Below are 25,147 nucleotides of genomic sequence, written 5' to 3' on the forward strand. Positions count from 1 at the left end.
AACAGTTAGGCCTTGCATGGAACACTGACAAGAAGTAAGCCTAAGCTTAATAAATCATGTTTAAAGTTATATAATATAAGCTAAAGTAGAAACAAAAAGTTGTTGAAAAGTAAAAAAAAATGTTTTTTGCTTGAAATGTCTTCCTTTGGATGCTCAAAGAAATTATTTGATGGTGAGCTAGCTGGCTGATTGTGTAGCTTGTTGTAGACATTTGGGGCTGAGCTCTTCATCAGTGGAAGTCAAAAGATGATATGTTGTTGAGAAAGATCTCTGGGCCATGAGAGACATAAAGTAACTTTCTCAACAAAACATCACCTGCTGATCAGACTTCCACTGTTGAATGGCTAAGCCCAAACATTTGGAACAAAAAATTGTTTAATCGGCACTTTATACTTGAGCACAAGAACTCTGTTTTATCCTGTTTTAACTCAAAAGTTATCTTTCGCAGTTAGATTTTCAGATTATTAATGGATGGGATTATTTCAATTTCTTACAGAGAGAATGAACCACCAAACCTAGCAGTAGTAGCCACCATCTTGAAAGAGGTCAAAGAAGTCGAGCAGATTCAAAATGATTCTCTTTGTACAGAAAGAAGAATTCTAGGTATGATTGAATGGGGATTGTTTTGCCAAATAAACACAATTTGTCTTTAACTTTGGGTTGTTTTTTTTTGAGACAAGTGCCCCATCTTGCCCCTTGCTCACTACAACCCTGAAAACTGACAATCTTTTTCATATAACTGATTGTGGCGTACTTACCTTTTCTTTCAGATGCTATTTCTCAAAACTTTGCATCATCAAAGAAACGTAGACGACAGGAAGAAAATGGTACTTACGAGCATTATCAGAGGGAGCAAAAGAAGCGACAAAGAATTAAAAGGGTAAAAATATTTGTTTGGCTCTCTAACACTCTATTATCTTATCAGCTTGTATGTTTGAGTAAATTTCAAAAGGTTCAAATTCAAGTTTGATCTAAAAACAGGGTAAGGTTCAAATTACACTGTAGATCTGCTGATACAAAACATTTTATGCCGAGAACAACTCTGACCAGTGACACAAGGGCTTTATAAATGTTTTATTGTAGGAATTGCTCACCATTCGGTATTATAAAAACTTATTTCACATTTTCCCTTTTAGAAACTGGATAAGAGACTCAAAGTGGCAAGTGAAGAAGAGAAGAGACAACCAATTTTCGAGGCCCTGCATCCTAGTCTTGTCTCCTCAGACGAGTCTGATGAAGAAGATCCCACATCAATGGTAACAAGGCCCCTTACCTGGAGGACAGAAGAAGTTACCAACTTCTTCCATATACTAGACCAGAGGTATAAGTCTTCCATGACAAATCAGCAAAAGAGGCAGTCAGTGAACAGAAGGGTTGGTAGACCAAGTCATAGAAATAGTAGAGAGATCCCAGAAAAATTGCTCTGGGCCACCACCTAAATTTAATTTTAATTTTAGTATACAGTCACTCAACTCTCTTCCCTAGGACCATCTCTTATGAAGTTGCTACATTTCTACCCAATTATACAGATGATGTAGGTCTACCATCTCCATTCTTTTATTCTGTCTGAATTTAGTTTTTAATTTGACAATTTGCTGATTTCAATTTTCTCACAAGAAACCACCTTAGTTGACAAATGTGAAGTGAGACTTCTGTACAATCATGGTTGATTACAAGAGAGTTTGAAGACTGTAAACATATACATGTATAACATGTAATATCTTGAGCAATTTAAGTAATTGAGCAGCCTACATTTAAGTTATTGTCAGTGGATAATGAAATCAGTTTCTAGAATATTTTGCCTTCCCTGACCACCATTTGGCACTTATGTCCAGGATTGAATGCAGGTGTTTTTTGGCAAACAATTCACATTATATGAATAGATTTTTGAACATTATCACACTACATTATCACAGAATTGTGCATTTAAGTGAATTTTTATTAGTGAGAAAAATTTATTATGCTCATTTAAAAGAGCCCAAAATCCTTGACATATCTGCTATTTTAGGGGTGGCTGCAATTTTCATTCTTCCTTTTAGAGTTCTCTTGTTCTCCATCAGATGGAGTACTCCAAGATTTTCTCAGTCCAAGTAAATATTTTCTCTTTAAGTTAATATTTTAGAAGTTTCAATGATTTTCAAATTTGGCTCAAACTGTTATAATTAATATATCAGAGTCAAAGATACATGCAGCCTTCACAGTAAAGGTTTAAGAAAATTCTGTGTTTGAATTGCAGCTAGTTGTATTTTTAGTCAATTAAATTTATTCTTCAGTTGCAATTTTCAAACATCAGAAGTTTTTAAAATATATCTGAGGTATAAAATTAAATGTAAGGTGGTATTCTCAGAATGTTGCCTTGATTCCCTCAGCACATGAAGTTCACATAATTATATTTTCTTCAAACCTTGACACTCATTTTTGCAAAATGTTTATAGTTTGTATATATAGACCCACACATAATTTTTCAGACAGTCATCCTTCCAATTTTATAATATCAGTTATACTTTACGGGTTAAGTTTTGCCTCTTGGCTTTAGAGAGAAAAAATGTGTAAAGTGAAATAAGGATGACAAACATGATTGTTATCAGGCTCCGTTTTGGACTGTAACCGTAAACATCATTGTGCATTAATAAACTTGATAAGAATTATTAAAGGAGTGCTAATCCTGTCTGGGAAAGGGAAATAGGACAAAATGCTTTGAGAACCTGCTGTAGAGCTGAGTCCAGGAAGTGAAATTTAACGAACAGTAATTAACCGTGCGGCGGTAAACGCGGGAAAATGCATCCCTTGCACGAATTCACCGTTACAGAAAATACCGGAAAATGCATGCTTTCGACTGGTTAATACCAGTGAACATAACGTTGGGATGCGCAAAATGGCTGTAAATGGCAGAATACATGTTGTTTTCCATAGATTAACCGAACAACAATAAAAGGTAAAACGCCTGAAAATGCGTTTTCACGAAATTTCTCGAATTCACTATTGCGGAAAAACGTTGGAAAATGCATGCTTTCGACTGGATAATTCTTGTGAACATTTCGTTCACCGGGCGTAAAATGGTTGCGAAAAAAAGAAAACATGGCATTTTCTATGCGTTATACGAACTGCAAACTCTGGAAAATATTATGTTTTCCCGTATTTACACACATTAACCTTCCCGGAAAATGCGTGTTTTCAGCTGTTAACTCCGGTGAATACGTTGTTGTTCACTCGGAAAATGCCAATGAACGAAAGGAAAACACGCTGTTTGCCATGTGTTAACCGAGCGGTTAATGCCGGAAAATGAATTGTTTACCTGCATTTACCGCGAAGGAAAACTACCGAATAATGGAACGAATACTGGGATTCACCGATGCGAAAACGCGCAGAAAACGTCGGATTTTCCGTAGGCAAAACACGGGTAAACGATAGTAAATTGCCACGTTTTCCGTAAATTCAACCTTCGTTTTCCGTACGGTGAACGCTTGTTTTTTTGCCGTGTTCTCTAATCTTCCAAACTCTCCAGTGATGAAGAGATTTGAATGCGTTTCTGTATCTTCGATCCGAAGACAAACTTAACTGACAAACTTTAGTGACAAACTTTACTGTCAAACTTTACTGGTAATCTTTCTTTAAAAATCAGCTTTTAATCCGTACCTCACGCTGACCCGTAATGAGTGCAATTCCCCGGTTTCCGTTTCAGACACTACGCCGACCTTTTATTTCAAACTACCTTACCTTAGCCCTTTTTCTGTTGTCACGCAGCAAAGGGTTCGCCACTTTCCTAAGCGTTACTGTAATAACAGATATTAAGTTGGGTTCTTCATCTTTTAAAATAGGTAATATGTTTGATGTGAAAGACTCTATCCCTTGTGGACTCCGTACGTGTGTAGTTCACTAGTTTTTCATGTGCGGGCTGTAACGCCTGCTCTGTCGGCGAAACCTCGCGGCATTTATCCACACGTGTACGTGAGCTCATGGTCAGTGATAGGACCTCTCAGAGTTTCAGACATTCACAAAATTGTCAGCAATGTCGCACTCTGTGTTCTGATGAGTGTTTTAGCATCTTTGATCACGCTTCCACAACTCTCCCACCTAAAATCAAAGAAGCTATTCACATTTAATGGGAGCAGCCTACACTCAATCATCAACTTTATAATGTTAATTTAAAACTTTCGTTGTAATTGCATACATTGTTTTGTTTCTATTGTTTGTTTTGTTCAATGACCATTTGTTATACACTATAAATTTTTTAAATCAGAACTCAAGATGACAGAAGAACTTTCGAAACATGTTTTCAAAAAAAGGCTGCCATGACGTTTATTTTTTTAATTCTATTAAAATATAATTGTAAAGATCACATGATCTCACGTGACTTTCACATGAGCTAAGAACAATAGTAGTCTGATGACGCATTTTCTCGGGAAAGCCCCTGTGGTATTACATCATTGACCTTCCTGTTTTCTGGGAATGTCACACTTTGATATTATAAAATGATACCATCAAATGACTTCATAAAATAATTCCATCAAACGATTTCGTTAAATAATTTTCCTGAAGAGTAAGAGTTTTTGGTACGATACTACTCATTCGAACGAAAAACACTCGCGCGCGCCCAGACAGGTCACGATGATATTACACAGATGGTATATGTCGCTGATTTTTGTGACTAACAGTCAACACTACCTGACGAAAATCATTACCCTTCCGTCATAAACTTTCGACACGTTCGGGCTCATAACCATTTGTTCAAGCAGGACCGAAACTTTTAATCTCTATTATAAGTATCTTACCAAACTCTATTCTCCCGTCAAGTGAGTTAATTCAAATCAGTTGAATGAAATCCTGCAATGTTTTAACTCAAAGTTGGTCATTTTAAATACTTTGCAAAACTTTTTATATGTTTTTCTTCTTTTTCAGGGTTTCGGAAGCAGTGACGACAACGCCAGCTTCCTTTTCGTCTGTAGTTCACGTTTCACGATGATCTGAGCGAAGACTGCTTTAAATGATGAAGTTTCGATATTCAATTCAGGTATGTCAAAGTAGCCACGATTCAATAAAAATTCATGTTGAGAACACATGAAATCATGCTCAACGTAATTTCTCTTATGTAGTAATTTTTTTTCTTATTGTTTTGTGCAGTGCAACAACTGCAGTTTGAAGTAGATTAATACAAGTAATTCAGCTTTTAAAGACCGAGGAAATCTTTGAAAATTAATTTACCAAAGCTTTCCAATATCCTAAAGTAGACAAGTATTGACAAAAAAGAATAAGTCCTCAAGGTCTCGTCTTCTCTCGTTACTTATTTTTATAATACTCTTCAGTTCGGATATATAAACATAAGGAACTGAGCTAAAGATGTCACGCCATTTGCCAAATTATGCTAGGTCCGACCTTTCCGGGACCTCTCTCTAGCTTTTTTTCGTTAATTAAAAATGAAATTTTGGAACAAGCGAGCCGACAAGAAGCAACAGAAGAACCAAGAAAAGCTTTGAGCAGAGTGAGCAAAGACGAAAATCCTCAAAGAGAAAACGAAATGGACATTCCGAGTTTTGAAGGTTTTCACGCTCAGTTAGATTGCCAGGTTACGAAGGGTAATAAAGCTCAAACACAGCTAACGCTCGTATAGTATACATAGTTTTGTGTTCAAGAACAAAACAGAACAAAGCGGAAATGATGGAAACTATAGCCAAACTGGGATAACTGTTAAAATTCATACTAATCATGAGTTGGGTTTGCTAAACATCTGCAGAGTTTTGTTTGTTTCTTTAAGTTGATTGAGCGCCGGATCATAAATTACTTGCTTATACTCATCTACTGGTAAAATATAAACAGTAGCGCCACAATCGAGTTGAAATTTAACTTTTGTTTCTCTGAGGAGCATTGCAGCAAAGATCTTACGCTGGCACTCCTCCGCGTTAATCGCGCTGACAGACTCTACATAACGAAAATAATCACCTGAACTGTCATCGGACAATTCGTCTACACCCTGTGCTGGTTTGCTTTTTGCAGGCTTTCTGCACACGGATGATCCTGGGAGGTGCTTTAGAGCACCACAATCTTGACAGTGTTTCTGTCAGGCTGCACATAGCTCTTTCTTTCTTACGTGAGTCTTTAGGCAGAACTTGCATCTGATTTGAGGAGGATCCGAGTCGCGCTGTCCCGAGTCGAGGCCTTATTACGTGAGTCGTTGCTTCTCCACCAGCTGCCAGTGTTACTTCGCTGCGGGCTTCGCAACGTATTAACAGCTCTTATTTCATCACTTAGTCTTTCTTCAAATTGCTTCGATGTCGTTTCATTTGCTCGACAAATATTGATGCATTTGTGGAGAGTCAGTTTTGGCTCTGCAAGCAGTTTCTTTCGGGTTGCGTGACCCTAAGATATTGCGTAATCCTAGGACTGATAATAATGCGTAATCCTTGGACTATCGATCTCTCAAGAGATTATCTCTCAATTCTCCAAAGTTATATGTCTTCGCCAAAGAACGTGGCGAGGTCAAATAGGTATCAAATGACTGACCTTGTCGTTGTTATCATTTATTGGACACATACCGTTTGTATGTTTCGTTCGTCTCCCAGAAACAGTATTCTTCTAGCAGCTGCAGTACTACATCTAAATCTTCTTTCTCTTCTTCCATCGTAAACGTCCAATATATCAGACCCGATACACGTTAGCAACGCGGCGACGCAGAGTTGTTTGCTCTGTGTAATAAGTCTAGTAGCCGTCTCATGATTTACCCACAGGCGTTTGAACTTTTTCCAGTTGCTTGTGATACTCTCCAAAGATATTTTAACTCGAACTAGAAATAATCAGATGTGAATTCACTTCAGCCTTTGGATCAGCAATCAGGAAATAGAACATGAGAATAATTCACCATTGCTCAGGTCAAATCTCGTATCAATCGTTACATTCTAGAATTAAATTACGGTTTTAGTAACTTCTCCTAAAACTTAGAATGATGCGCGGTTCGTCATCATTGTCCGTGTCTATATGTCCTCTTCAAGCACGCACTAAAGACGCACACAGAGAATTAAGACGAGGAGAATCATTTGTGTTCTTCTACAGCGTCGAATAGACATATTATGTACTATTAGTACGCATAACCTTGGAAATGCCAGTTTAGATAAAACGTTTTTTAGTTTAAACTCTTTGGGAAACGGAACGACTTGTTTAATACTTGTCTTTCCCGAGAAAAAACATACTTTCCTTTTCCAGACTTCTTTTCTCTTTGTTCATGGTAAGATTAAGCAACCCTGATATTAACCCTGAGTTTTTTTCAGCTGAGTTTCGCTCAGGACTCGCCGAGTTCTTAAAGATCCATATTGACAAAAAACACGTGTGTGGAGCCCGTCAACGCTTTTGTCGAGGAAATCGTCAGTAGTTCAAATTCTGATTATTGGGCTATTCCAAAGTACGAGTCAAGAAAAATTTGCCGTTATCCCCCGAGATTCGTTTTTAATTTTCCAGGATATAAAACTGACTTTATCAAAAAGTGATGTAGGTCTTAGAGGGCCATTCTTCACTAGGATACCGCGGCGCGCGAAGACTGCTTTAAATGATGAAGTTTCGATATTCAATTCAGGTATGTCAAAGTAGCCACGACTCAACAAAAATTCGTATCGAGAAAACATGAAATCAACCTTAACGTCATTTCTCTTATCAGTAGTTTTTCTCTTACTTTTTTGCACAGTGCAACCAGTGCACTTTGAGTTAGATAAACACGAGTAATTCAGCTTTTAAAGACCGTTATTTAACTATGTGCTACACAAAATGATTGCTGGAAAATCTGGCTTTTGCAATATGAAGTGTATTTCTTCTCGATATTCAAAGGATTTTTCGGGGAAATGATTTAAGCGTGATTTAATAAAATTTTAAGTTGGATAAAATTGACCGATTCGACAGTGCCATCAATTAGCCAAAAATGTACACGTACATACGCAAACTCAACTGTTTCACATTTTACTTCCAATCTACCGCTTCTCTAGCATAATATCCTCTCACCTTCCATATTGCTGTTTTGAAGAAGAGGGCTACAGTCCTGAGATTGTTGTATCGTTCATATTAAAGCAAAATAACTTGGCAGAATAGCCAACGCCTCCTGATCATGCCCTTACAAAGTGTATCGAGGGTTCTTGATTTGAAGTTTCTCTATTCCTATTTCGTTGAAAAGGAATAGGAGATCTTTTCTTAAATATTAGTATTCAACCAAACTGCGAAACAAATGTAAACGAAATGTTGCTAGTCTCGAGCATGCGGAAATGAGCTACCGAAAGCGTAAACTCCGTAAAAATAGGAACAAGACGTTTGCACTGCGTTAAGCAACACTGTTGTCATCACTTTCACATTTAAGCGACAACTTGTGCGGCTTCTCACCTTTTCGCTGGCTTCTAAAGCACAAGCCTTTTAAAATTGTTTTCCCGCGAGCGCCTTGATCGTTTACGACGTTAACGTCATGAATATAACTTTCGGTGAAAAACTTATATCCCTTAGACCTGACGTCCTTTTTCCGCAGCCTTCCAGATGCTTTCGAATTTTTCGGTAGTAAACTTCGGAAGAAAACTCAAATTTTTCGTCGAATCTAAGCGATTTTTATCACTGGATGATACTAGCGCCATTTTGAACGCCACATTTGTTTATCCAACAGTCCTTGCGACCTGAGCGCGAAGAGGGTCTATTGGGAATATAACTTTCGGTTAAAAACTTATATCCCTTAGACCAGACGTCTCTTTTTCTGCAGCCTTCCAGGTGCTTTTCAATTTTTCCGTAGTGAACTTCGGAAGAATTTCCGGTAATAAACTTCGGAAGTAAGCTCAACTTTTACGTCCAGAATACGTTATTTTCATTACTGAAGATACTAGCGCCATTTTGGGAAGCCATATTTAATACGCAATAGACCAAACGACCTGAGCTATTGGAAACAACGCTTCTTCGAGAGCTGAATTTAGCTCTGGTTAAAAATATGTTTTGGCCATGAATTTCACCCGCTGTAAGTTGTGCAGGAAGAGTTCCATTCGACTGGAGTGGAAAGATAGAAAACACATCATCGACAAGCATTTCCACCGTACAAATATTGATGGAATTTCCTCATTTTATCGAGATATTTCTTTACGGATGGTCTTCGAAACATTCAAAGTCAAGCTTAGGGATGGCATTCTGGAGAAAGAAGATAATCATCCATTGAGAAATATGATTTATTACTGCCCCTTTGATTTTGTTGTGGGCTCCTCTCCGACTCGACGTGGACGACATAGGACTCGTTATGTGAGAGTGGCCTGCATCCGCTCAATATGTCCTTATTGTGATCATAATGTGATCAAGGTAAAAACGATTTTTCCGGATGGACAGCGCAAACCGATCGCTCATTGAGAACGAAACTTATGGAGCGAAAATCCAAGGCTCCGGCAAAAATATATGAAGAACGATCTATTATTATAGTAGTCATGAAGTGGAAAATCAGTCAGAATGAGTACAACTAGTAACTAGTACGAGTAAAAATAGTTTCCCGAATGGATGTAATTTTTGATTACAAAACGTACATGCATGGGTCTTCTTCATCTGAATTTGACGTTCCTTTTAGGATTTGTTATTCAGCAATGCGAAAGATACTCTCCATGAAGCAAATGTAGGAATCATCCACAACATAACAGTTTAGCAAAATGCTGCGAAGATCAGTTAAATCTGAGCAGTTTTTGAATGCGTTTTTCTCACACTGTTTGAAAGATACAATATGGTGTGATCATTAACTTAACTGATAGCTTCTCAAAATATATATTTCCATATCTCCTTTGTTCCAAATGAAGCTTTCCTGACAATGTTGGAAAGTACACATTCTGGAAATAAAGAACAAAATCATGTTCTGCAAGTCCACCAGTCTTTTTACGTAAACTGATCCTATGAAGGAGGGGTTGGGGAGGAAAGTACTTTTGAAAATGGACAACTGAGAATAATCATACTAAAACTTTCGGAACAAAAAGAGGGATAAATTTCTAACTGAATCTGAGTACCGTAGTATAAGTGACATGTTTAATCTCGACGTATTCCGAAGACATTTTGCAAAACTTGCACAGTCAAAAATACTTCTAAGAGAACTGACTTGTAACAGAAAATATGATGATGTCATTTCTTCAAATGAAGTATGTAAACCAATTTCAGTAACATTTTCTAAATTAGGTTGGGCAAAGATTCGTACAGAAAAACTTCCCATTCAAGATATTATGATAAAGTTATGTAAAAAAAATACATTTCTAGGCGAGTAAGTAGACTTGTTTCAACTCTCTCCCAATTGCTTCACTTCTGGAAGCCACTGCAACTGATTAGTATCCTTCTTTGAGGGATTCCTAAGTGGAAAAGAAGGGTGACGAGGCTTCCTTTGAAGTCTAAAAAATTAGGTTTCAAAGACTTGTTTTGTCTCGCTAAGCTTTAGCTAGAAAATTTTTACTGAAAGCAGACTCAGTTAATTTGCACGATGACGGCTGATCGAGAGAAAACGATTGCTGATGGGTGGTATTCCCACATAAAGTTTCAAATCTTTCAAATCACTGTGGGGCTACTTCTGAATCCAGGCAGTGTATTACCATCTTCGATTCCCAAAGGCTGAAAACTGAAGCAGATTCCATCACAATACTGTAAAGCAACGTGACAATCTAAAAGTCTAATTTTCTTCTACATTTCATTATTTTTTAAAATTGTGTATAATATGTAACCATTGTTATCATGTCCGAGTCTTTACTTGTACGAGTGGTTTACTGGGCTTGTAAGAGACCACTTGGAGTGTTGTCTTTGCGGGAAGTGGTTGAATGCTCTTTTTTTGATGTAGTTTGATTGTTTGTATGTGATTTTTTGCAGTAACCTGCAAAAGAATTAAGCGTGAAGATGTTGCATAGGGGAATCAAATCTCATGGTGAGATTTTCCCTTGCCAGTGTATGGGGCCATGAGATTAGCAAGGAGTGAGGGAGTCTTCTTTCATTTTTTAAGAATCAGGTAGTACTTAGCGTTTTAATTTTTCTTTCATATTCAAAAATATATATAAATCTAATATATAAATCTACTATGATTATATTTGCACAAACAAGCTCGATATGTTGCAAGATTGACAGTCAAGTTCATGCATTGATAGGGCTCAGTTAGTGGTTAGGGTTAGGGGCATACCCCGCCATCAAGCCAGACTTGCCGATAAAAATGCGGAGCGCTTAACGTCAAGGGTAGTGTCCTGCATGCAGCCCAGCCACTAACCCATCCAAGGATGGGTTTTAAATGGCTCTGTGTGGAAAGCTCTAGGGGGTGGGGAGGGTATGTTATGGGACCCCTTGTCTAACTGACAGTTTTCTTTGAGGCTGGATTGGGCTTGTGGTTGAGTGTCAATAGCATGCCTTTGAGGGAGAGGGGGCTTCATTGACATTGCAAAAACCTGATGTCCAGGTTTTCACCTTAAGGCGGGCATCGCCATACTGACTCTGCCTACGCTTTAAATGAAAAGTCGTTTCGTTACTGCATTACTCATTTAGCTAACTGAATAGAAAATTCGTGAAAGATTTGACAGATTACACTGATGTGTCGTCGGTGTCGATGATTATTTGACGTTTGCCAGTAAACGCGGATAATTCTATTACTGTAAATAGAATAATTACTATTGGTCAGTTGGTTGCAGCAAATCGATAAAAACAGCTTGTTAAGATTGGTCTGATGAAGGTAGAAATTCTCTCAACGAAGCATGAGGATGGAGTATGCATTCAAGTAAGGAGAAATTGTAGGGAATGTCACAGGCGTTTCAAGGGTTGATAGGATGGGGTTTGCAATATTCCTAAATTATTGTCGAGACTCACTGAAATCAGGGGGGTACTCAAGACAGTTAAACGGCGGCTATGGAAATTTGTGCAGTCATCTTTTTGTATTATCTCGCCATTGATGCTGATACTAATAAGAAAAAGAAAGTTTGCAAACAAATAATGGGCAAGTTTTCAGATCTTGAGGACTTGATAATAAAGAAATAGGACTGCTCTACAGTGGGTAAGGTTTAGAAGATTGTTTCTATGGTTTACATTAAATTTTTCATCATGACTTTCAGGTTGTCCGAAGGTTTGGAATTTCGGTTGGATAAAAATTGATCGCTAAAATAATAGTTTGGAATATCTGCATTTATCTACTTTTTATCACAACTCAATCTCTCTTCTGAAATACAACAATCTTTTCCAGAACACAGCGAAATTTTCTGTTACACAAAAGCAAGCTGAAACAAACCAAATGAGTGAAACACAATAAAATTACTAAAGTACTTACTAAGCCTGTCGCTGAAAGCGACCGGAGCCTGGGACTAGCTCTGGTTACATACTGTTAATTAAGGCGCCATACTTGTACCGTTCATGTTGAGGAATTGAGATAAATTGGCTTCTTTTAGGTCAGTAAGCGATCATCCAGAAGAAGAAAGCATAATTTCATACTAGTTTTCAAAAGGATATACGTATTAAGGTATCACTGAATTTTTAGCCAAAGTGTCAAGGCATCACGACGTGTGTACGAACATTGAAAAATACAGTTTGTAGGTTAAAGCATTTTAACTTTAAGGAGAAGATTGCTATATTTTGACATGGACGTTTGCCAGGAACAAATCGTGAATGAGCTAAGTGGCCCAGGATCTCCAATACGTGGTTGTATTGATGGATGGAGTTGAAAATAATGTGGCTAACAGTCGCAAGGTTGAACAACCATCCAGATATTATTTTCAATTTTTATTTGAATTGTGTTGCAGGGTTAGAAGGCTGTCCAGTGAAACTGGGGACTGACTGTGGAACAGAAAATGGTGTAATGGCAGCTATGCAATGTACATTTCCGCAAGATGCAGAAGCACGCAAGTATGGGTCATCTCTAGTGAACCAAAGGATTGAGGGCTGGTGGGTATTTTGCAGAAGAAACAGTAGTTTTGAAGCAAGTAGGAAGCCACTAGAGCATGAAAGAAGTGCTTGAGTGCTTAAGCTGCCTCTCAAGGTCTTTTGCAACAGAGCAGAACACTGTCAAGGCTTCTCTATTTGTTTTATAATAAAGAATCCATTTACCCTTTAACTTCGCTGAGTGACCAAGAGAGCATTTCTCCTTACAAGGTCAGCACAATATCAACCAGACAAGTGATGAGAATAAAAAATAACTATCAAGCTGGGGATAATTAGTTGATCCAGTAATAAATTCTCTGAACTAACATTATAAGAATTGTATGGTTGACTATAAGAAGAAGTACAAATTTGGTCTGGGAGTTAAAGGGTTAAATTCCCCATTCATTGCTTTCAATTTTGAAAACATACTTTACGTGATAAAATGATTATGACTGGTCCTTAAAGTTTTTTTTTTGATACTAAATTTGTCTTCCCTCTAATTTTGCCTACTCCTGTTTGTTTCATGTGCCTCTTAAGTCAGTTTTTGTTTTTTTTTGGAGGAGATCACAATAAGCCATCCTAGATATAATGCGGTTGGTGAAAATGCTTTCCTAGTGTTAATACAGTGAAGATATTAAATTTTTGACACTTTATATTGACACGCTATACGGCACTTTTTATAAACAAGGATGTCCTCTGAGATCTTCTGAAGTTCATGGCTTAGCCTTTTGTGACTTTATGACAAGAGTAACCCTTAAATGTAGTGCACATTTTGATTGAGTATTCAAAGTAATCACAAAAGACAATCACAATGACTAAATAATAACTCTAAATGAAAACACAAACAAAGCCTACTTTTCAAAGAGCAGGAAGGCTTGAGTGATTAACCTTCTACACCCTAACTTCATAATTTACATTCTCCATACTGTTCTCCATAATTATACAAAAATAATTTGTTTGACAATTGAGAAATTCTTCAGTTTGTTATTATTTCCTTTACCCTCGTGATCTTCCTGTTTGATTCAGGGTTGATAGTGTAGGGAGAAATTAGATGCTGGTCAGCTCTAAGTGGTTAAAGGGTTGTCACCATTGGGTTAAGTATATCATCTGACAGGGTGAGAGATTGGTGTGAGTTTGCTGGACCACTTAAAGACCAAAGTGAAGTGATACCAATACAGTGGATACTAAGTTTAGAATTTCCTTATCTCACAGGACACCATGTGTTGCCTGACATTCCAAATAACTACTGCACAGGAGTCAACAGACAGGACACACTGATGCTCTCTTCTCAGTGGCAGCCTAAGGAAGGCCTATACCCTGACATTAGGCAATGAAGATCTGTACTGTTCTATGAATAGGGAAGACTGCATTGGTGGAGGATGGATGTTGGTCATGAAGATTGATGGTAAACAGGTAATGAAAACACAATGAGGGCTTCAAAATACTACTAATTAATACGGTGTTCTCTCTTTATTTCCTAGGAAGGGTGGGGGATGGGATGGTTTTGGTTGTGTCAAATAAAATTTGCCTGATTCTCTTTCCCCCCCTCCCCCAAGGGCTCTGTAATATTGTAATAACCCCCCCAGGGCTCTGTAATATTGTAATAACCCCCCCCCATTGGCCGTCATTTTTCTAGAGTTTTCCCTTTCTACTATGTTATACTCTGAACCCCTTTCTGTTACCACTGAAAACTGTGTGATTCTCCCAAAATCTTCTGACACCCCCATACCCCAGGAGATAAATAATGAGTGGTTCCTTATAGGGTGCTTTTTTTTTTTTTTAAGTTTTTGATATTCTTTCTAAATTTGCCCACTCCTGGGATGGATGGTTTATTTGGACCCAACATATTGACCAGCTCCCAGTTGGCTTGTTAGCTCAGTTGGAAGAGCACTGCACTAGTATTGCAGAGGTCATGGGTTCAAATCCCGTACAGGCCGGAATTTTTTCCAGGTCTTATTTTCAACTACTAGTTCAGTAGTGTTCTTAGCTGTGAGGATCTCTTAAATTCATTTCTTCACCACAGTGCAAATATGTGAATTTCATATATCTAAAATCATTATTGCCCACTCCTGTTTGTTTCACAGTGCTTCTTTTGAGTCAGTTTTTGTTCTAGAAGAGATCACATTAAGCAATCCTAGCTAGATATGCTGCAGTTAGTCAAAATGCTTTCCTAGTCTCAATGCAGTAATGTTATTGTGGCCTTTTTTATCAACAAGAATGTCTTCTGAAATTTATTTTAAGTTTATGGCTCAGCCTTTTGTGACATCGAGATGAGAGTGACTCCTAAATGTAGCACGCATTTCAATTGAGTATTTAAAGTTATCACAATTGAGGACAATCATGATGACTAAGTAATAACTCTAAATAAAAACAAACAGAAAGCCCACTTTTCAAAGAGCAGGAAGGCTTGAGTGATTAACCTTCAACACCCAAACATCATAATGTACATTCTCCATACTGTTTCTATATATACAAGAATGATTTGTTTGGCAATTGAGAGCTTCTTCAGTTGGTGATCATTTCCTTTACCCTTGTGACCTTCCTGTTTGATTCATGGTTGATAGTGTAGGGAGAAATAAGATGCTGGTCAGCTCTAAGTGGTTAAAGGGTTGTCACCATTGGGTTAATGAAGTATAGAGTCTGACCAGGTGAGAAATTGGCAAGTTTGCTGAACCACTGATAGAGCAAAGTGAAGTGATACCAACGCAGTGGATACTAAGTTGAAAATTTCCTTATCTCACAGGACACCTTCAGTCACAATTCAAACATGTGGCCTTCCAGGTCTTCAGTCTCTCCTGAAAATAGAGTCACAAGATTGGATCACTTAGATACCCTGTGCCAACCTACTGGAGCACATCCTTTACCAAAATCTGCTGAACCAGGAAGGTTGATAGACAAGGAAACTGTGAATAAGTTGTGGACACTTTAACATTTAAATGGGTTTTGAATATAATTAAATTTCTCTTTTAAAAAAAAATAGGCTTTTACATGTTAACATAGGTAGCCAATGGGTAACTCTGGGATAGAGTTGATTGCTGGGGTGATGTTGGGTGAATAGTCAGAATTCACATTTTGACTATCATTTGACCTGCACCATTCCTTTAACTTCACTTTTGCCATAAAAGTGTACACTTTTTATGGCAGATTTTTAACGTAACATTTGTATGAATATGCTGCAGGTTGTGAATAAGTTACCCACTCCATTCCTCCTTGTTCTTTTTGAATAAGATTCTATTTGATGGCAGTTGAATCTCCACAAAATTACAAATGAATAAGTGGCTGGTTGGCTATCAGTTTACAGGGTCCTTTTGAATGACATCTGACTTTTGTTGCTATGTCTTATACTCAATTTCGTATTCAATTTAGTCTTTCTTTTCTACAAGCCTGCTTAATGTTTTCAAGAGATGTGACCTTCTTGTTTCTGCTGTTGACAATAAGCAAAACTATGTAGGATTATCCAGCTGATGTAACATAGCAAACAAGTCTTTCTTGCAATTTTCAAAGTAAGATAATCCTCCTAGATTTCTTGATACTCTAAACCCTTCATCTTGTTGAATTAATTTAATTACATAATCGTCTGAGTTTAGGTCACCTGCAATATATTTGTTGCCTTTTGTTTCTTATGCAGGCACAATTTGAATTTGTTTAATTTGTAACTTTTTTAAAATTTATAGAAGATGTTTGGTAATGATTATGCCACATATATATTGTACTGTATTGGACAGGTGTCATTCTGTCCTTATTATCAGCTCGAGTTTTTCCACAATAAATAGTTGGAAATGATAGGAATTCAGAGTCTTTGCCCATTTATATACCTAAAGGTATGTTTCCTTCTCCTCATGCAAAAGTTATTATCTTGTTAACATTTTCAGTCATATCTGGTTCTTGTAATTGAGTATCTGTAGCAGTAATAGCTAGGTTCACCATACAACTGATGGAACACAACTCTAAATAAACAATCACCAGCACCACCAACATCAAATATTCTCAAGTCATGTTGAGCTAATCAAGATTGTAAAATTAATCAAGATGGTTTGGATTATTTCCCTGAGTGACAGGTCCCGGGTTTAACTCGATTTCTCCTGAAGTAGGAAACTTTGCCCTTGAAACAAAATACTTGTGATTTCGTTTCTTACTCTTTATTGAACAACATTGAACAACATGTATAAATTTATCGTGAAAAACAGCTGATACTTCACGTCTTTTTATGCTTTTCAGTTCTTGTTTTGAAAACATAAACACTATCAAAAGCAAAATACAACCTTGAACCTTATGCACGAGTGATTGCAGCTGGTTTACTTCTATACAGTCTGGTTTTAAGATAATTACGGTAATCAAACGATAAAATCGTTTTCAATGCGAATGTGGTAAACTTAGCACAATACGAGACCTTACATACCTCCTAATTGCTTTAATCTTGTTAAATAAGTTCAGAATTTTCTTTCACGGTAATCTCGATGGTCCACTATCACGACAGACGCCTTGGCTAATACGATTGGACTTTGACCTACTTCTTCGTTCCTGTATGATTTTTTTTTTTCCATCAGATCAGCCCTCTGACTGCGTTTCGTTCTGCTAGGTCACAAGAATGTTTTGGTTGGATATTACTGGACTGATCAGTTGTGCTATTCATGTTGCTAATGTCTTAGTTTAACCTAATGTTTGATTCATACTTTTGCTAATATGTGTGCTGAGAGGTTCCCTCGTGAGTACGATCAAAATTTTGCACACAAGATTAATTCGTAAAATGTTCACTATTTATAACCCCCTGTGAGCTTGGATGATCGAAGAGCAAACGTCTCGAGGAGTCAAAGCCTGTTCGCATTCAGCGTCTCCACAGGTTACTACCACATGCTTGCTGAGACGGGTATTAGTTGAAACTTCTCGAAGAAAAGGCGAATTCTAATTCAACGTCGCGGCACTTACTTCGGAAAGTCGACAGAAGTCGATATCAATTGCTCTGCCGTTGACATATCGACTTGTTTACATCTGAGTGAGTGACAAATTTGCATAATCTAGCCCTATCAACAGTCCTTTCTTCGCTTCGCGTATCCACGACCAAAATTAAAGTGAATCGATGAATGAAAATTACGCATCTCTTTGTTTTGTAATTACTAAAAGGAAAATCTGTCTTTCTTGGGAGATTTATCACTTGTACTCTTACAAATTGCGGTCGTGACCGAAGCGTTACATAGAATTTGTTAGTAGGTTCGTGACGGAAGTACTGGAATATGATAGGTGATTTGGGTTGATTGATTGTGAGATTGGAGTTACTAGTGGGTAGAAGGATAAAAATAGGGTACACAAAATCTGGTGTGTTTGTTTGACGCGATATCATTTACGACACAATTTAAGAAAAGATTTTGTGAAGGGTGGAAACATACTGCTAAGGGCTTCTTTGTTTCAACAGTTACAAACATTTCTTAAGACATCATTTTAACAAAAAGTTCTCAATCTGATCCAGTGCAGCAGCTCCTGAGATGATCTCAATCAATCCCCTTGTAATCACAGCTTGGCGAGTTCGATTGTATGTCAAAGTCAACTTGTCAATCATTTCACCTTTAAGAGAGATGGACACAGTCCGTAAACTTTGATGAGGGTGGAATTCTTTTGTACATCTTTTGGGGCTGAAATACTCATTCTCTGACCAAATCTCATAAACAAAAGTTATAACTATGGAAAGATAGAATGATTACTGAATGAGCACAGTATTGAAAGGAGAAAGAAATGTAGGAAATTTTTACAAAAAAACGTCGTTCACGTGCAATTTTGCCATCCAGTATCTTAGATTCCATATAACTTGGGAAAAGCCACATTTGATTGAAAACACGCTATCCAGCACTTCAGAGCAATTTGCAATAGAGAATCGAAAGTAATCCAGCTTGGACATGGTTTGATGCTACTCTGGTTTACAGCCGGATTTAATGAATGTAACCGAAGAAGTTACAGTTCATAGACCCAACGTTTCGACACTCCTGTCTAGTGCCTTCATCAGGGGTGATCTAAAGTTTTGGCTACATACTTTTCATGGCAAATAAGGTGGTGAGAATCGAAAGCGAGGTATTTGTCGGTGTGGGTGGGTTTACAGTAGAATCTTGTCTCTAAATTACCCTAAGCCCCTCTGGACACATTTAAATCAAGAAAGGGCAAATGTCTATCCTTTTCACGCTCAAGGGTCAATCGGATCGACGGCTCTAGTAAATTCAAATGCGATAAGAGGCGCTCCGCTTCATTTCCGGATACCGCAGAAAGAACATCATCGACATATCGTTTCCAGAAAAAAGGGTTTAACCGGTGAAGTGGCTAAGGCCCTTTGTTCCACGTCTTTATTACCATGTTGGCAATGATAGCAGAGACGGGCGAACCCATAGCTGTACCAAAAACTTGTTGATAGTAGGTGCCGTTATATGCAAATTGCGTGGTTTTGAGGCAAAAAGACAGCAGATGAATAATATCCTCCACAGGCAAAGAAGTTCTTTGTCCTAAGGAAGCATCTTCTCTGAGTCTCTCCTCCGCAACCTTAACGGCAAGATCAACTGGGATTTTAGTGAAGAACGAAACAACGTCGAAAGATACTAATTCTTAACAAGCGTTAAGAGTCTTGTCTCTTATGAAATCCGCAAAATCGCAGGAATTTTTATCAGTGTAATCAGTGTAAAACTTTGCAAAACTTTTCTCAGGAGGGCTGACTGTCTACCATCTTCACTCGATTCGAAGGTTGAGGAGAGGAAATATGTTTCTAATGTCTTTAAGGCAAATGGCTGTACGAAAACCTTTCTCCGTAACTGCCAAAAACCAGTTACAACTCGTAACTCTCTTGATGAAAGGGAACCAGCAACTGGTTTTGCTGTTACTCCTTACATTCAGGGTGTTACGGAACCCATCCAGAGAATTTTGAATAGCCACAACGTTAAAGTTGCTCAAAAACCTTTTCAGACTTTGGGGCATATTTTCGCCACTAAGGATCCTGTCACGAAAGAACAACGAACCGACACCATTTATTCTATTCCTTGCAATGACTGTGACAACGAATACATCGGACAGACCAAACGTCAGTTTGGTACACGTTTGAAAGAGCATCAAAAATACAAGGATGTCAAATAGATCAGAAAATACAAAGCTGGTTAAGGATCAGCTGCAGGATAGAATAGCTAATAAACGAATGGCACGGCCAAATTATAGACGGTTCAGTTTTTTCATGAAACAGAACACCCTAAACATGAATAGTCTAGCCAAATGATAAACGCTCTAGTTGCCCATGTCGAGTTGGAACATGAAACTGTGAATGTCAGTTTGTGCCTGCATCCCAGGATTGGTAATAAGGCTTCACCCAGTCACACTCAGCCACCCTCCAGAGTTTCAAAAGTATGCCTTTGGGGGAGAGGGCTCTATTGACATTGCAAAAAGCCGATGGCTAGGTTTTCGCTTGAAGGCAGGCACGTGTCTTTTGACTATGATTAGGGTTTCTATTAAGGAGAGGGGGAGGGATGGGGTCACGGATAAATAAGAGTTGGGAGCGCAGTATTCACATCATGGCTACCATTGTCAGGGAACCGCGAATTTTCCAAAATAATCGATAGCCTTGAGATACATCTACTTTTCCGACTTCAAAAAAAATGAAACAAGAAATGGATTGAGGAAATTCTGGTAGTTCAGAGGCAGAGACAGAATGCATGAATAAATTGAAATATTTAATCGCCTCTTTTTCAACTTCATTTCGAGACTTTCTCGACGATATTCGCTTAGTCTCAGTGAGTAGATTAGAGTTTCAGAAATCATTGCGAATCATCCCAAAACGAAATAAGAAACAAGGTGATTACTAGTTTAGTAAGACCTCGGGATTAACAAGACGGCTCTCACTCTGGGTGTTCCTAAAACTTCGTAGCAAGACTTTATAATACACCTTTTGCTGTTCATTTACGCAAAATGTACATTCATTTACGTCAACAGTTGAAACTATACGGCAAATATACATTCATTAGCACTTCCATGAAACTCATGAACGCGAACGAACTTTCAATAACGCTATTTCCATATGTATTAACATTCAATAGCATCAACGGATGAACAATTGCACCTTTGAACAATCAAACAGAACAAATATACTTTCAATCTCGCGTAATGGTTGATCATTAACACCAATAGAAAATCAATTGCATAGTATGACAATCAATTGCGTATTAGAGACATTCAATAATACAATTTGCATAGAGACGTACATTCAATTGCACCTTCATACAATCGTTTATTCGATATGGTCAATCATTAACGTGAACTGACAAACATGTGTGTAGTAATAACAATCAACTAGGGAAAAAGAAATTTCAAAATTGTTCGATTACAGTGTACTGTAATGTAATGTTTTGTAATTATCCTTCAATTTCTTCATTATTTAAACATCTTGGAATGTACGTTTGCATAAATCTGTACCACTGTCCACATTTAGCAGCCGTGATGGTGCCTATGTTTCTTTGCAGGGCCTGAAGTAGCAATTGAGTGCGGAAGTTGCCTAACGCGGTTCCTTGTCGTCTTGCCTGTGCTCTGTTGTTCATCTGTTCTTGCTGCTCTGGACGGCTTATGTCCGCTTTTATGGCTGCTTTTAAGGCACTTATTTCTTGCTCTACAATGTTAAGAAACGGGCTGTATGGTGGTAGCTTTTTAAGCTCAGAATTAGGACCAGGAATGGCAGGATTGTTGTGGGCTGGTGCACCGTCATAAATGAAAATCACATGTTCATTTAGGTCGAGATTTAGCCTTGTCTGTGACAGGAAATCATTAAATCTTTGTCCATTCATTCCACCGAGAAACGAGTCCATTGGTGGGTGAAATTGCCAGTGCTACAGTAACATTTCTCCCTCGCTTACCACATACTTGTCGATATGCCCTCTCTCCCATCCTTGCTCGTCCGTGACTTCTTGCCGTCCAAATATTGTACCCACGCTCGTCTACGAAAATACTATGATTCACTACAGCATGGCGCATGAACCAGTTGGCATAGTCGACTCTTTTTTGCAGGACATCAGGGCGGTTTCGTTCAACTGGGAGTGGCCTTGCCAATTTCACACGATACAACATACCTTCAAGTGTTCTTGCTACTGTACGGTCATGGATTGTTGGTTTTCTTGGAAGACGCTGTCTCAATTCTTGATTTATCTGTGCTAGTGTCAGCAGGCAATTTTCGTTCAAAATGTCATTCAGGCAATTCCTCATTTCATCATCTACTCGAACATGATTTGCTCCTCCTCGTGGTCTCTCCGCGATCCTTCCTTCTCGCAAGTATCGTGCAACGATACTTCTTGCAGTTGAACGGTTCACTCCGATAGTAGCGGCAACCGTCAAATAATCTTCATTCACATCTTCGAAGGCTTGAATAATTCTTTGACGCTGTTCAAGTAGGATTCTGTTTCTTGGTGGCATGATTTTCTCCGGTTATTTCTGTCCACTTGTTCATACAGCGTACTGTGTACTGAACATGTAAAATGTTCTTCATTTTATATCTGCTTCAGCAAAATATTGCGCAAAAAGGAACATAAAATTTAAATGATAATGTACATACTCTTGTATTTTTGTTCAGTATTATAAAATACATGTAACTACGATGAATGACACTAATGAATATTTTTTTCATCCTATTGTTTATTCGAAAAACACCAATGTTTGTCAGTTCACGTTAATGATTGACCATTTTGAATAAACGATTGTATGAAGGTGCAATTGAATGTACGTCTCTATGCAAATTGTATTATTGAATGTCTCTAAAACGCAATTGATTGTCATACTATGCAATTGATTTTCTATTGGTGTTATTGATCAATCATTACGCGAGATTGAAAGTATATTTGTTATGTTTTATTGTCCAAAGGTGCAATTGTTCATCCGTTGATGCTATTGAATGTTAATAAATATGCAAATAGCGTTATTGAAAGTTCGTTCGCGTTCATGAATTTCATTGAAGTGCTAATGAATGTATATTTGCCGTATAGTTTCAACTGTTGACGTAAATGAATGTACATTTTGCGTAAATGAACAGCAAAAGGTGTACTTATCGTCTTCTCATTTTTTCCTTTGCCACAAAAAAAAAACTCCATACTTTCCACAAAGTGTTTTCGCTGGCAACTTCCCATGCAAATGAGGCGGATATTTCAAGTCAGTTGTGAGATCCTAGTCTAAATATTATTGTAGCTTGATCAAATATCGACCCTTTTCAGAGCATATATTGAACATTTATTTGCTTCCTAACCTGACAATAGATCTTTTCAATCTTCTAACCTAAAATAACAACCACATGCAGCAACAGTATCATAAACACTACGTAGCCATGCACGCAAAGTCAACTCTTACTCAGTATTAAAGGAAGTAAGTTCCTAAAGAAACTGTGGTGCTGCGTCGGTGGGAGAGTATAGCAGGTAACTTAGTGTTAACAATTGACTTGAAAATGTAAATTGGCCACCGTAAAGGGTAAAAAAAGCTGATGTTTCGAGTGTAACCCTTCGTCATCGCTTACATGGCTTATAACCAGAGACGATCCGTATGACAGAGTACGGACCAAGTAAGAAACAATCAGAATTCTCGGACTTACCTCAACACTACCTCGCTATATATTAAATTATAACCAAAATCCTTGAATTCAAACGATAGCAATGACCTGAAAATTAGTTAGAGAACTTGGCAACTAAATTTTTTAGAGGGGATGAGCTGATAATTAAAATCATTTTCCAAGATTCTTCGCAAGTTCATGAATCCAATGGCGAATTGAAGCGAACAGCATGAAAAAAGTCACAGAAGAAAATAGGAAGAACAAACAAGTCATAACTTAGTCTTTTTTCGACTAAATGAAAAAATGAAAAAATTAAAAGTTGAAAGTGAAAAATTGAAATTAAAAAATTATTTTTTGCTTCTGATTCAATATTGATTTAGATTCAGAATTTCCTGTTTTGCATTTTTGACTATCTAAAAAAATTAATTTAAATTGAAAAAAGAAATTTTTAAAAAATCATTTTTGCTTCGGATTCAATAAATTAAAAAAAAAATGCTTTTGATTCAATTCTGATTTAGATTCAGGAGAACCGGACCGATTTTCCATTTTTTGACTAAATGAAAAACGAGAAAAAAAATTACAATTTTGTTCTTCTTTCAAATCACCAAACAGCAAGTGTCACCTGAGCCCTAGAATTTAACATATTCTTGCTTCCGGCCTTCTGATAAGGCCTGTCCGGATTGTTCTCGGCAACTTTTGAGGAGCGTTTGGCGTTGGGAGAAACTTCTCGTGGTTCTAACAATCTTAAGCAATTTTTGCCTTTCTGAGCAATTTTTTTGGCAACTTTTAGACTTAGAACACACATCAAGCACGATAAAGTCAACGATTTCCTAGGAAAAAATTCGATCGATCTATGCAAATTCTTAAATGTTTCGGTAAAGATGACAAGATGGCTGTCTTTGTTGATTCATTTCCATGAACAGAAATGAATGGTTAGAAACCACCTTTATATGCGAGCAACTATTTAAAGCTAAGTTTGTTAATGCGAATAACGAAGAATATAGCTTTTGATTAACGTTTATGTGAAAATATCAGGAATTTAGGTAACAGCTTTTGAAATTTGACAAACTCATTATTAAACCTATATTAAACCTTATAAGGATCTTTTGACATGTTTGGGCAAGACTCATAAACATTTGTCTAAACAGGACTGGAGCTTTATATCTCTATTGTAAGTTTCTTATCAAACTCTAATCTCCCGTCAAGTGAGTTTATGTAAAATCATTTGTATGATATTCTGCACTGCTTTAACTCAAAGTTGGTCAAGTTAAATACTTTGCAAAACTTTTCACTTTGTTTTCTTCTTCTTTAATTTAGGGTTTCAGAAGCAGTGACGTTGTCAACGCCGGCTTCTTTTTCCTCTGTCGTTAACGTTTCACGATGATCTGAGCGAAGACTGCTTTTAATTTAAATGATGAAGTTTCGATATTCAATTCAGGTATGTCAAAGTAGCCACGATTTAGGAAAAATTCGTGTTGTGTAGTGCAGCCAGTGCAGTTTGAATAAGCTAAACACGAGTAACTCAGTTTTCTAAGACTGAGAAGATCTGTGCAAAATAATTTACAAAAGCTTGTGTATATGATCCCTAAGTAGACAAGTATTGACAAGAGGGGATAACTCCTCTTGTTCTGGTTTTTTCTCATCCTTTATTTTTGGGTGGACGGCTTGGGAGACAGATTGGCATGATCATGATTCCGCAAATAAAATGCAATTAGCCAGGCACGCGGTCTTAAGTAGACTACGCGCTGGGCAATCAGAAATTTTCGC

The 25,147-nt window shown here is 37.6% G+C and overlaps 2 protein-coding genes, 1 long non-coding RNA gene, 1 other non-coding gene and 2 pseudogenes across 5 annotated transcripts in view; 4 read left to right on the forward strand and 2 right to left on the reverse strand.

Annotated features, from left to right (window-relative positions):
- Positions 1-322, forward strand: part of LOC136284251 (uncharacterized) — a 1,040-nt gene extending 718 nt beyond the window's left edge. The window contains exon 2 of the mRNA XM_066174107.1: positions 1-322. This exon is cut by the window's left edge and continues 22 nt beyond it. Within this exon, the coding sequence (XP_066030204.1) occupies positions 1-38 (38 nt within the window). The 3' untranslated portion in view covers positions 39-322.
- The window catches only part of LOC131793977 (uncharacterized skeletal organic matrix protein 5-like), a 152,388-nt gene that overhangs the window by 118,546 nt on the left and 8,695 nt on the right, over positions 1-25,147 (forward strand). The window contains exons 1-2 of one of the 2 annotated variants that reach the window (XM_066174115.1): positions 23,126-23,249; positions 24,698-24,818. The exons of the other annotated variant lie outside the window; for it this stretch is intronic. The gene's annotated coding sequence lies outside the window, so the exon portion shown is untranslated. Of the gene's footprint in view, positions 1-23,125; positions 23,250-24,697; positions 24,819-25,147 lie in introns of those variants that run through there. 2 annotated transcript variants of the gene reach the window in all.
- LOC131776403 (uncharacterized) overlaps positions 4,524-25,147 on the forward strand; it is a 97,563-nt gene continuing 76,939 nt past the window's right edge. Inside the window, exons 1-2 of the long non-coding RNA XR_010719094.1 lie at positions 4,524-4,793; positions 4,900-5,011. This is a non-coding gene — a long non-coding RNA (uncharacterized lncRNA). The remainder of the gene's footprint in view (positions 4,794-4,899; positions 5,012-25,147) is intronic.
- On the reverse strand, positions 5,702-8,107 carry LOC136284416 (uncharacterized; annotated as a pseudogene).
- Trnat-agu (transfer RNA threonine (anticodon AGU)) lies at positions 14,708-14,780 on the forward strand. Its single transcript has one exon. It is a non-coding gene; the product is annotated as a tRNA-Thr (tRNA).
- On the reverse strand, positions 21,213-22,260 carry LOC131789366 (uncharacterized; annotated as a pseudogene).

Source organism: Pocillopora verrucosa, chromosome 11 (assembly GCF_036669915.1).
Source record: "Pocillopora verrucosa isolate sample1 chromosome 11, ASM3666991v2, whole genome shotgun sequence".
Classification (NCBI taxonomy): Eukaryota; Metazoa; Cnidaria; class Anthozoa; order Scleractinia; family Pocilloporidae; genus Pocillopora; species Pocillopora verrucosa.